Source organism: Dermacentor albipictus, chromosome 1 (assembly GCF_038994185.2).
Source record: "Dermacentor albipictus isolate Rhodes 1998 colony chromosome 1, USDA_Dalb.pri_finalv2, whole genome shotgun sequence".
Classification (NCBI taxonomy): domain Eukaryota; kingdom Metazoa; phylum Arthropoda; class Arachnida; order Ixodida; family Ixodidae; genus Dermacentor; species Dermacentor albipictus.
Window position 1 is genome coordinate 196,444,041 of NC_091821.1, and position 13,681 is coordinate 196,457,721.

Below are 13,681 nucleotides of genomic sequence, written 5' to 3' on the forward strand. Positions count from 1 at the left end.
TTAAATGTAAACCTTTGTTTAACTAGAACATCATAAATTTTAAATTACCTAGATGGCATCAAGCAGCTCAAGCATGGATAAGCTCAAGTATTGGCTCAAGCCAAACGGTTTAGTTTTCCTTTTTTTTTTATCTGGCAACCAATGTTACTTTCCTTTCTTTCGCTGTTCGCCGCTCTCGCCCTCTTTCGCGCACAGTAGTAACTAGTAAGTCTGTTGTAAGTTATGTGGTAGTAACTTGCCCGTGCGGCCAGCGGCTTACTAGTTATTACGTGCACTTGCTTGCGTGTTCTAATGTAACAAGTGCCATTTGCATCTCACAACTTCCCTGAATACAATGTCAGACGGACAGCCCTGTTCGTCTACGTCGAGTAAGCGATCGGAGCTATTGGAGCGTCTACGCACTCTTCACATGCGACGGGTGAGTAATGCGCGTCGTAATGTTGTTGCTGTTTGAAGTGCTATGCGTGTTGGGCTAGATTCATATTGACGTTGTAACGAATTTCACATAGACGAGCCACCCATACTGTGAAAATTGCTTACTGGTTGCGGCTTTCTTTGTAGAATGAAGCCAGAACGCTGAACCACAAAGAAGTAATCGAAGAGGATAGGAAATCAAAACTGCCATCTAATTGCGAAAACAAGCAAAAGTGGGCACAGTACAAACTGGAAGAGGAGCAGAAGTATGAGGTAACCGGCGTTCTCATAAAAAATTAAGTTTCTTCAAGTTTTTATAGGGTCTGTTAGCCGTGCTGCGGAAGAAAAAAGTGCATTATTTGAGGCCGCGCCATAATCGTCCGTGGTTTCGCTTATAGGATGCTGCTAAGCGAGGTGAAGACTACTCACGGATCAAACTGCTGAGCATCAGTGCTGATGAAGCAGAACGCTTGGATCGCAAGAAGAAAAGAAAAAACCCCGACGTTGGTTTCTCAGGTACGTCTTGCCCTTCTCGAAACCTACACTCCTTGTTCGACTGCTGCTAATGACTTCAAGCCTCCATCTTACTGCGGACTTGTCTCGTTTCGATTTATTATGCGACAGTACTGATTGGTTTATATGTCCATAAGAAAAACCCGTTTTCGAACATGTGCAAATTAAGATCATTCTGCCCTCATTATTGCAGATTATGAGGCAGCAACTGTCCGGCAGTACCAACGTCTTGTGAAGCAGATCAAGCCAGACTTCGATCACTATGAAAGGAAAAAGGAAGAAATGTAAGTTGTGTTTAAAGAGTGGTATGTTTTACTTTTCTTTAGTTGCTTTGTGGAAGAAGTGCCGCATCCTTCTGTACTCATGCTGTTGCCATTACATAGTAGTGACATAAAAGCAAAATAGAACTAGTCATTAGAGAATATGCTTAGCACCCTGTTTCCAATTTGATATTTGAAGGATAAAAAAAAATTCGAACTATTTCCTTAAAAGAGTAGGTCAGGCCAAAATTACGGACTGGTCCGCCGTCCGAAAAGACAAGCGCACCAGAGGCGTCGAGGAGTGGACCAAAATGTGATGGACTTGGTTACCATGTATACAAAGACCATCCAACTCACTGCAGACAATCCCGAAGTTAACCCACACCTACTTCACCTCTGGGAGGCCAGACGAGGACTTTTGAAGCAATGCAAGAAGCAGAAGAGAAACTGCAAACTCAAGATCCACATTGCCGTAATCTCCTTAGAGGCGCAGGAGTATGCTGAAATACTCGGACGCCAGAACTGGAATCAAGTATGCAACGAATTACAGGGAACCCTAAGTGACTGAAAGACCTGGGACATTCTAAAGTCCCTCCTGGCCAAGGCGGAATCAAGAACTGTCACCGGGCAACACATACAAAGACTTATACACAACTTTCAGGGCACTGAGGAAAAAGTACTCGAAGCCGTCACCGAGAAATACCTTAGAGACAAGCAACAACGGAAGGTGCAGCCTGTCATCCACCCGGAGTACGAGGGGGAACCCAACCCGGATCTAGACCAACCTTTCACCAAGTCGGAGATTGTGGCAGCTTTAAGAAACCTCACAAGAAACACGACGCCCGGACAAGACAAAATTAATAACACCCTCCATTACCTGGATCACAGGGCAATGGAGAGTTCACTAAAGTAAATCAATGAAAGCTGGGCAATCGGCAGTTTACCGGCTTCCTGGAAGCACGCGGACGTAACGATGATCCCGAAACCTGCCAAGCCCATCAAGCTATAGACCGTTTTTTTCGTAGGCGCCGCCATATTGTAAATGCAGTGGCGCCGCCTATGAGCAGCGCCATACTGGCTTGTGTGAAAGCGGTGTTTTGCATGGCAGGTATACGCTCGGCGGTAGGTTCTGGCGTTTGTTTTCGCGGTCGTGCGGTCTCTTTAGTATGACGTGTGTCTTCTACACGGTAAACGGTTCTGTGAGACGTGCTGAAGTGGTTTAAGCCATCATGGCCGGAATTTCTGCTGGCGTTGAGGTGGACGGAACAAGCAGCGCGATGTGAGCACGCATATTTGAGCCTACGATCAGCCTTGGAGATCAATTGTGTATTTCTGAATGTTCCAATCACTAATGTGACCTTATTGCAGTATTATCCTCTATTTCTAAGCTGCGATTTAGGAGCCATGAAACATACTCGACGATCGTAACAGCGTGGGTACCATTCTGCTACGATAGGAGCTGTGATGCTATACTTTGACAAGCGTTCAAACTGTTCGCTGCAGGTTACATTGCGTGACTACTTGGTTCGATGGATGAGGTTTCCGCCCCTGAATAAAATAAATAAATAGTTTTGGCAAGTAATAGCAGCATACCATACAGTCTGAATTAAGCTTGTCCAGCAAAGGGACTGTTTACGAACTACGCGAGCATCCTAAGCAGTGGTAGGTGCTGGATTACAGATATCTTCGTTCTATATACCGCATGGTCCAAGCATACCGCATCAGCGGTTATATATTCATAAACGCTGTGTGGTGTGACTTTGCGAGGTCGTATTGCGGCGTTAGCCCGTTTGCTCTTGCTTTTTCGAGAAAGAGGATGATAACTGAATTTTTCTTTCAGTTGAGTTCATCGCGCTCTCTACGACGCACTCACACGTATTACAGAAATTTTGTCCTCAAGAATAGGCATCGCACTCTTTTTATGCGATCCCTCTCATATATTATGGCTGTATACAGGCCAAAAAGGCAATGCCGAAGCGCACAACTTACATATGTGTTGTGCTGGTTCACCAACCGCAGTGATCGCTGGCTTGAGCAGCGCCATTGGCCTCATGCAGGAAGGCTAGCGTAGGCATATGGCAATTTGAAGCCTACTAGACTTGAAGTGCACAAGAACGATGCCGGTGCATCACAAATATTTGATAGCGCCTGCCGCTTAGATTTTTCGTGGTTGCCTTAGGTTGGCCGTGCACGAGCATGCGCTCACACTTTTATGTTTTACTCCCTATGCCAAGCGATCAGATAGTGAGCAGATTTACCATTTCATGCTGCTAATACAGAGACACCGGTTTTCTTTGTTGAATTAATACCGGTATAAGCAAAATACTTCACAACACATTCACACACTATGACTGATAATGTGCGTACACCGCGGCTGATAAAGCGCGTCACATTTTTGCGCCCCCAAGAGATATTTCCACCTACTGTAGTTACCGATGCACCGAAAGGCTGCCCTGACGACCTTATATGAACGGACATGGCGTAAATTTCACAAAGTACGATCTAAAACATCTCGAAATTGTTCTGCAGCACGCGACAGCAATACTTTCAAGCAGCGCCGCGCCGGATCGCCCAAGCCAGCGAGGAGGAAAGGCTCTACGCGTACCCTATCCTCCTCGCCCAATGAAAAGGTCTATAGAACCTACGTCCAATCTCTCTCACATCGTGTGCGGGGAAATTCTTCGAGCACATGGTCCACAATCGGCTCTTGCCCTACCTGGAAGAAGGGGAACACCTGCTGAACACAATGTTCGGTTTCCAGCCTAACCTCTCCGCCCAGGACATTTTGCTACAGCTAAAGGAAGTCACCGATGGCCTCAGAACACGCCACAAGAATGCCATCCTGGCACTGATGTGAAGGGGGCATTCGACGTCTCCCACGAAGCAGTGCTGAACAGCCTACAACGTAGCTACTGTGGACTATGTCCGGGACCTGATGAACTATGTCCGGGACCTGATGGGTCAAACAGCGACCATAGGCCTGGGGAACCTCAGGACTGACAAGATCCAAATACTGCAGAAAGCAACCCGCCCAGCTGTCAGTGAGCTCCCCATTGCATTGCTCTTCAGTATAGCAATTAGGGGATTGCCAAACCTCTTGGACAACATCAGGGGTGTTCGTCACGCAATCTACGTGGTGTCAGGATTGGGGGCTCAATCCCATCGCTCGAGATCCGTTGCCAAGATTGGAGTCCGACATGAATTCGAAGGTAGCTGGCCCATGCCGTCGTCCAACTTATCCACGCTGAGGACGTTGATGAAGGGAAGAACTGCTTCTCATCGAGAACGAGGAATATGGGTTTGTTTACAGGATTTAAATCAGTCTAACATGACTGCTTGAGAAAAAGTGTGTCAGTCCAACATGACTGCACGAGAGAAGTCTATCAGTCTAACATGACTGCTCAAGAGAAGTGTACTATCAGCATTTGCACCACAGCAGTTTTTATACACTCGGTCCTCCCGCGATACAAGGTGACGCGAACGTTCGTTTACTCATTGTCAATTTGCCGCCGCCCCGCAGAGCAGTTTACGTACACATAGGCACACACATTCCGATACCCGGCGCCGATGTCAGAGGGGCGTCGTTCCGCAGAAGTTTACGCACACATAGGCACACACATTCCGATGTCCGGCGCCGACGTCCGAGGGGCGCCCTTCCGGGAAACTCGGAGCCAATGGTGGGTAGCTCATTGTCTTGCGTCCCGATCGGCGTCTGGGAAGCAACAAAAAACGGCTTTCCCGCGGCAGCTTGCTCATGCGTAGCAGATCAGGTCCGCGCTGGAGAGCTCGGGCACAATAGTTCGCCCGCCGAACGCGTTTCATCACAATGGCGATGGGGCTGGAGGATGGAGGGCGGTTTTCAGCACAAAGCCCACTTCTTTGAACGCATCCTAGCTGCAGCGACGGAGAGTGGGGGATGCGCGTCTTGTCCCCCAGTCGTAATTGGGTGGCAATTTTGCCTTGCACCTCGCCATTCTTAACAGTGGACAACCTGACCGTGTGGAAGCCATCGACAGGACCAAGTGTTATCTACACTGTTGCAGTCTCTCTTGCACACCGGAAAAGTCGGAGCTCCTAATCCTCCAAAAGAGGACAAGAGGGTGGCCTCAGGAGACACCGGATTCAACAGTGACCCTGCATGGAGTCAACATACCCAACGTGGACACACTCTGTATCCTGAGCCTCACTTTCCATGACTGTGCCAGTCTCACCGCCATTAAAAAGCTGCAAGCGACAGTTACCCAAGTCGCTCACCTGGTACGAAGAGTAACTAAAAGAAAGCATGGCATGAAAGAGCTGGACACGATAAAATTAATACAAGCCCTGATAATGAGCTTACGGCACTCTTTACCTGGGTCTTGAGAACAGCAAGAGGGACAAAGTGAACACTCTCATACGAAAGACCTACAAACTGGCAGTGGGGCTTCCCCGCAACGTCGACGGAAGAGCTACTCAGCCTGGGCATCCGTAATACTTGGGAGGAACTAGCTGAGGCCCACAAGATGAGTCGGATAAAGCGACTCAAGCTCATCAGCACGGGCAGGGACACGCTAAGAAGAGTGGGCTACCCAGTGGAATATGAATCCAGAAAAAACAGCGGGTCCCTCTACTCCTGAGAGAGATCGTGGTGGCCAGCATCCAGTGAAACATGCATTCGGAACACAACAGAGAAAGGAGGCAAGCAAGAGTACAATCTCTACCTAAGGCCTATGAAGGACCAAGAAGTGGAGAAGTCAGATACACTGACATGGCAAAATACAAGAACAGTGCAGCCCACGCTGTCAGCGTGATCAATGGCCAGGGAGAAGAGGTAGCAGCGGCCTTGATGAACACTCCAAACATCGACACCGCAAAAGTAACGGCAGTAGCTCTGGTGGCCACAATGGGCAAGCGAGAGGAAATCACATCACAGTCATCAATGACTCACAAACAGCATGCAGGAATTACCAAAAGGGCCTCATTTCTAAACAAGCCCTGAGTATCCTCGAGAAACTGGACAATTTTCAACTAACATACCTTGTCTGGGTCCCAGGACATAAGTCCCTGGCAGGTAATCTAGTGGCTCACGCCGCTGCCCAAGATCCCATTCTCCCAGCTATCCCACCGGCTTCACGAGCCCCGGTATACCTACACAATGGCATCTACTTACAGCGACGTCCCGAGCCACTACAGACTGGTTAGGAGAACCTACGTGCCCCTGCATGCCAAGGTGACTATAGAAGAGGCGGCGATTTTCTGCAAACTACAGACAGGCACATTCTCGCACGGCACCCTGCTGCACACCATGTATATTGCGAGCTACACTTACAAGTGCGCCTTCTGCTCTGCGCTCAATGCCCTCTACCACATGGTATGAGAGTATGGGCACAACCCATCGATACCAAACATAACCGGACCAACCGTCGAGCAGTGGGAGGCCCAGCTGACAAGCCTGAGACGTGAAGACCAGCATTGTCTGGTGAACAGGGCCAAGCTATCGGCTCAGGCCCACGGTATCCTGGTCTAGGGACGCCGCCCACCTCGGACGACTCCACCATCAGCTCATTTTTACAAATGAAGTTTATTCCTTCATCTCTTTGCACACATATGGCCAGTAAAATTCTTTAAGAAGTGTTCCAAATTTGAAGTTAGTGCTGTTGTTTCCATTTCCCAAACTTACTTTTGTTTTAGATCTGATATCTTGGTGCTGCTGTTAAAGGTTACAATTGTATTTTATGTCTGTCTGCAGGATGGATGTAAACTATACAGAATTTGTCAGGCTTCAATGGCACATGGTAACATTGGGAATATACTACCTAGACACTGCTTGTGCTCTTGAAGCTATATTGAAGCAGCGTGATATGACGAGGACAAAAAAGAAACTCGCAACAGGACTAGCGCTGTCTGCCAACTTATTGAAAGAAGCACCAGCCATTAATAGTCTTGCAAAAAAAAAAAGAACATTCTGATTCACAGGCATGCACACAGGTACTAAAGGTACAGGTGTTTATAAAACAAATATGTTATGATAGGCGAAGTGACATCACGCCGACAAACTTTTCTTTTGCTTTTTCTATACAGTAAGGCTCTACAATTTCTTTTTCGGTTGTTGCATGTTACAGGAACCTGGTACTGCTAAACAGTACCAGGTTAAACGGTACCAGGCACATGCACATTTATTACAATGAACAGCTAGATGGCTACTATACCGATTTTTTACCTTCAATATGAGCCAACTCGCCAAAATCAAGCTGTTGCTTTTAGTCTCTTTTGGCAGATATTGCTAAGCACTTTTTAACACTGAATCATGTCGGATACATTACAAGTCAGCAGATTTTATATTTTTCTAATCAAATAAATGAAAAATTTCTAGGGTTTAGCGTTCCACAGCAACACTTAAATAAAAAACATCATAGTGGAGGAAACGGAAGTACTATTGACCATGGAATTCTTAATCATGCACCAAAACCTTACATGAGCTTTTCTGCACTCTGTCTCCAACAAGTTGTAGCAGCATGTCGACTCAACAGCAGCATACCACAGTAAACCCTTGTTAACTCGAACTCTGATATCTTGAATAAAGGTGAAGTCAAAATTTTTTCCTGGTTTGGTGTCAACTCCATGTAGTTTCACCTCTTATCCCAAGATGCTTTTGTGCTGTACTCCAAATATCTCAAAATCTCGACTGCGAAAATGTCGAGAAAGAGTAACTACCCAAAGGCTTTCATACTTTGTGCACAGCTGCGACATCGCCAAAAAGTGACAAGACTGCAAGTTTGTAGCGAATTCCACTTTGTTCTATGCCAATCTTGTCATCTACCGTTCAAGGCCATCTGCGATCTCATTTATAATGTGGCCGGAGTGTTGCTCTGACCCCTGACAAAGCACAATAAGCACGAGAAGGTACACGTGACTACCGCAACATGCATGCTCAAGTGTGCGCGGAATGATGTCAGTTGGCTTATTCGCCGTGTTCTGTGTTTCTTTGTTTGTGTATCTCCGCACTACATTCGCCAAGACGAGGAATTTCCAATGCCATTTCTTATCCTACTTTGTCAGTGGTCATATCGATGCTCCACCCTTGTTATTAATAAAATAAGCCAGCCGAGAACGGTGGATAAAAGAGTGGCATATAATCTAGCAGAAGGCATGGCTACAAATTTGCAGACCTGGGGTGGGATTCCTGGCTGATGTACTTTTTGGTATACTACATGCAACAGCGTTTGCTTGCCTCCGTGCAAGGATCGCTGTTGCCTGTAGACACCCGATGTGTCAGGTGCTGAGTCGCACAATATCTTGCAAAAGTGATTTGCCCAAAATACCGCTCCTGGTATAATTAATGAAGCCTTGCAGGAAATTTAGCGCCTACTGGCTCCTATTTTGAAAGGCTCTGTGCTGTCTATGCGAAGCTAGGGGCTTATGGTTTCGTGCATTCGCTTATCTCGAAATTTTTCTCAGTTTTCACAACTTCTAGTTAACAGGGTGTTGCTGTATTATAGTTATTGTGGCGTGTTAAATAAGGAGAGAGACATGTGTCTATAACTGGTGTGGAACTACCTATATGTAGTCAGTTTGGCTTTTACACCTTTTATAGATTACATTTCAGAGTGTGGCCACACTTTCTGCACATCATCTGCACACTTTCTGCACATCATCATCAATTGCAGCCCTCCGTTCCCTCATTTCAATAACTCCAGCATTATGCATAGATTCTTTGTTAAGGGCATGAACCTTTAGGCAGTAATCAGTTGAAACAAACTACAGTACAACCCTCTCAGAGTCAGTGTCAGTCCTGTTTGAATTTCGCAGCTTTCAGTTACAAAACATGTTGTGACAGACAATTCTGTTCCTCACCAGCAAGTTTGGTGGTGCACCTACAATACCATGAAGCAGCCCTTTAATGACCACTGTTTCACTCGTGGCATCAGCTGCAGATACACTAGGACACATCAAAACTTTTAACTAGGCCTTTCAGCACAGTTGAGAGTTCATGTACAGCCGTGCAAATATGTAATAATTTTGCAGGAGCACCAACTGACATGGCAGGCGGGGGGGGGGGGGGGCTATGTTGCAGGAACTATGTTGAGCTGAATGGTATAGCTTAGCCGACCATGCTCACACAAGAGGATGCGATGTATGCATGTGTTTACCCTCGCTAGTGGACAGTTTTAATACGGTGAACACAAAGCTCTTGCATATGCTATACAATAGTGGGCACAAAATGTGCATACAGAGAAAGCTATGAAGAGCTTTGCTTGTTATGTGCACTCACTAACTTCTGGGGTCAGCTTTGTAGGTTCTGTGTGGCTAGTGTAACAACATAGCGATGCTAAGGCTTCCCGCTTCAATCTGAATTTGGCATACTAGTTACTTGCACTTCATCACAGCAGCAACAGACAAGTGGTAAAATCAGCTTTCACTTAGTCTCATCTCTCTTTGAGGATAAAATAATGATGTTTGCTATTGAGGTCAGAAATATGTATTATGCTGCCAGACATTTCTAAAGCTGTTGTGAAAGTGCTTTGATTTCTATATGCCAAATGATGCCACAGCATTTGGCATTGGCCCTGTGTTTGCCATATGGAACACACCATTAAATATCTCATTCAGAGCCTGCGTATAGTATGACCATAGCCATTTCATGTGCATTTGCACAGACAACCAAAACATAATGTGTGCGAACATCAGAATTTTCGAATATGAATATTGAATAATGACATGTGCATGCGTTTATTAGCAAGTTAGGCTAGTTTGTTATTTTGGAACATTGACAATGTAAGGGTTAACTTATGTAGCAACATTGACGTTACATTGTCAATGTTAAAAAAAACTAGACTAGTAATGGTTATATTAAAACATTGTGTATTTGGCTCATGTTAACTTGGAAAAGTTGGTAATTCCCACTAACTGTCCTTGCCAGCCTGTGCCTTATTATACCGCATCAACTGCCCGTAAACTCGGAAGCATTTGACCCTATGCCAGTCGTCACTCAGTGCACTTGCTGTCATGCAATAAGCTCAGACTTGGGAGGGGCGCTGTAAAAAAAAAATGAAAGAAAAAAAACTGCACTTCACTGTCCGCAAACCCATGCCCCTTGCTACTGAGAGGCTCGCATTCCCACAAAATTTCACGTCTGGTGGCTAGGTGTGCCTTACAGGAGAAATTTCACTAGCAGCACGAAAGCATCACAAAATTCAGCAAAAAATCGTTTCAAATATTCTTATATTAGGTAGAAACCAATTTTAATATTTAACTGTGTTTTCTCTTGCACAGCCAGCAATATATTCAATTTGATTCGAATATTCCTATCCAACTGAATATTCAAACTTTTCTAATATCTGCATACTCCTACACTCTTAAGCAAAATTACACCCTTTTGCCACACAATAATAACAGTCATCTGTCTTGTCCGTATTTCCTTTCTTTAGCGTGGTGAGCCCGATCGCTCTAACGAACGGCATGCGCATTATCAGCATGACATATCATTCTCGACAGGAAAGTAGCGGGCGAGGTGTTTTCAAGAAAGGAAACGCAAGCAAAGCAGATGACGATTGTTGTTGTGTGGCAGAGATACACTCCAAAGGGTATAACTTTGCCTAAGATTATACTGAAAATCTATACTGAAACTGTCTAATTTCATAGGTGCAAACCGTGACATGGCATTGACCATTGTGTCAGACAGTGTTCCCATGAGATTATTAAAAGCATACACACTCAAAGCCTGAACTACCAACTGATTTAATTATTCAAAGGACAGTACATAGAGGGCAATTTTTTCTCAGGCACAGCACAGGACTCGGATGTGGCAGGGCTATTATGTATATCTATAATGCAACAAATTGGCCTCAAGTGCCATCTCAGCAGAACATAAAAGAATCGGCATGTCACTGACACACACAGGACCTTTTTCATTCTGAATAAATAAGCATCCATGAGCTCACATGCTGTTTTATTGCCACTCCTACCTAGAATCTTAACATGTAAAAAGTACAGTTCACATGAGCAAGCTTTGCAGTGCTTGCTAAGATGTGCACCATCCTATTTATTGAAATTGTTTGGATGCTTCCTCAGACGGTCATTTAGACATCAGCTCGTTTGGCCCATGTAGGACTTGCTGCATCTGAGAGGTATTTCGTAGACAACCCCCACATCGTAATGCACAAAGTGCTTGGTGTGCATGAGCTCAACGTGTAAAACAGCCACTGACAAATACATAATGGATTAACAGGATACAAATTCCTAGTACCCAACTAATATTGTAAGGACTCCTTGAGTTGACTGCACTATTGTGTGAAAATGCTGTACACAAGCTCATGATTGACAAGTACTGCTCATGCCTCCCCCCCCCCTTTTTTTATTTTTTAACTCTGAATTTAAGTGAATGAGTGCAGACATGTATTCATGTTCACTTCACATGGCTCTTTGTGCCTTTTTCCTGTTCCCTTGCTTCATGCTGTTTACTTTACAGTGGGAACAACATATATAGTAAGTCTAAACACCAACTTGCTTAAGGACAAGTTCTTTTGGAATAGACGTTCTGTTGTCATAGGCTACTGCAAGCAATAACTGTATTGCTGAAAGGAAAGCTGACATTAAAAAATTTTGCGGATCCCACACATCTGGTGCGAGGCAGAGAATGCTGCTTCGCATTAAAGATATTCCTTTCCATGGAGAGGTGGGCTAATTTTGGATGCAAGAAAAAGAAATAAAGAAATTTTTTGTCGGAGTGTAGTGTTTGTACAGACCTTGCTGTAGTGCATTTTTATTGCCACCACCAAAGAAATTGCTGCTTGCATGTGAGATGTAAATGACATTATTGCAGCACCTTACAAGTGCATATCATATTGACCACAAATACGGACGGGGACAGCGGAAGAGAATACAAAAACGAAACTACCGCCCGTGTTGTTTTTGTGCTCTCTTCCGCTATCCCCGTCTTTATTTGCACTCAATATGATATGCAGTAAACACCAACTAGGCCAAACTGAAGTTCTTACAAGTGCAGCAAATTCTACAGCATTAAAAACCCAACACACTTCCATGAGTTTGCATTGTTATATACGATGGTCTACATATAGCATGTAAAGAAAATACAAATCCTATAGCCTAGTTGTCAGGATGCTGGCTTTTGAATTCTTACCGCTGTTGTCGCCATAACTTTTGTATTTGCTTTTTATGCATACTCTCTTGTTTTCCCGTTACGGCCAAAATTTCTACCTTTGTCGTAGTGACACAAATCTTAAATGGCTGCAAAAGACAGCCATATTGAGACTCGCAAGCATTGTATTTACGTAGGTCCCATATGGTCATCTGATCAGAAAGTGGCAAAATTACAGTAAAATTGAAGTTTACCCAAATAAAAAAGTGAAACTGCTCAGAGCACCCGTCTTTTTATTATTATTATTATTATTATTATTATTATTATTATTATTATCTTTTGCAGGGGTGATGCAATGTTTCCAACCAGAGACACTATCATCCATGGCCTGCACAAGGACACCAAGGAGGACATAGACCGCATGGTGGACGACATTGAAAAACAGTAAGCTGCCTTTTCTTTTTTTTCTCTCTTCCAATGATAACTATTATGTTTACCAATAATTACATTCTTAATCTTTGTAGGATTGAAAAAAGAAACAAGTACAGCCGGCGACGACGTTTCAACGATGATGAGGACATCGATTACATCAATGAGCGCAACATGAAGTTCAACAAAAAGCTGGATCGTTTCTATGGAAAGTACACGGCAGAAATCAAGCAAAATCTTGAAAGAGGAACTGCTGTATAACGTTGCAGCTCTTGCACAGCAAACTTTTTTTTTCTATTCATACATACGAATGTAAACTAATAAACAAGTGCTTACCATACCAGGACCTTCTTTCATTCACAGCACACCTTAACTCTTTCGTTACCACTAGAAATGTGCTCATTTTGGTTCTTTTGTTTTAACATTTTATTATTTTATTTCAAGACGTTATTGCGACGGATACTGTAATACATGTAATTATAGCCTGATGACTGGTGTTTTGAATGGATGTATAGCAGTAATAATTGCTCAGCCAATTTTTGAGAATTCTTATGTGAAACACAAATGAAAGTAATAATGTGCTATATTTAGTATAAGTACCGAGTTAAAAAAAGCTGAAATATACAAAATATGCACCTGGTTCCTACCTTTTGCAAGTCGGATCAGGCAAAAACGTTATTGTGGTTTGTTGGCATCGAAACTCGGTACAGTGATGCCTATGCTATGCAGGAAAGCAGTTTTGCAAATGTGAAAATGGGTAAGTTACTATTGTGCAGAGTGCACTTGTTTTTATTCATTGCTGCAGGCACTTCGTTCATTTTTTACTGCATTCTTTAGGATTGCGAAGCAATGGTTGTCAGGTCAGGGAGCATGCAGAAGCCTTTTCTGTGCAATCAAGTCAGTCTACTGCCACTGCAGCCTCCACAAATTTTGTTCAGTTCCTGTACAGCAATGGATAAGGGCACTTGCACAAGCGGTGTTCAAAATG

At 44.2% G+C, this 13,681-nt stretch overlaps 1 protein-coding gene across 1 annotated transcript; it reads left to right on the forward strand.

Annotated features, from left to right (window-relative positions):
- Positions 1-148: 148 nt before the first annotated feature.
- On the forward strand, positions 149-13,033 carry LOC135903123 (pre-mRNA-splicing factor SYF2). Its single transcript, XM_065433507.1, has 6 exons — positions 149-418; positions 562-687; positions 813-930; positions 1,121-1,211; positions 12,610-12,708; positions 12,789-13,033. Exons 1-6 carry the CDS (start codon positions 335-337, stop codon positions 12,952-12,954), a joined length of 684 nt encoding a protein of 227 aa, XP_065289579.1. The 5' UTR covers positions 149-334; the 3' UTR covers positions 12,955-13,033.
- The last annotated feature ends 648 nt before the right edge of the window (positions 13,034-13,681 follow it).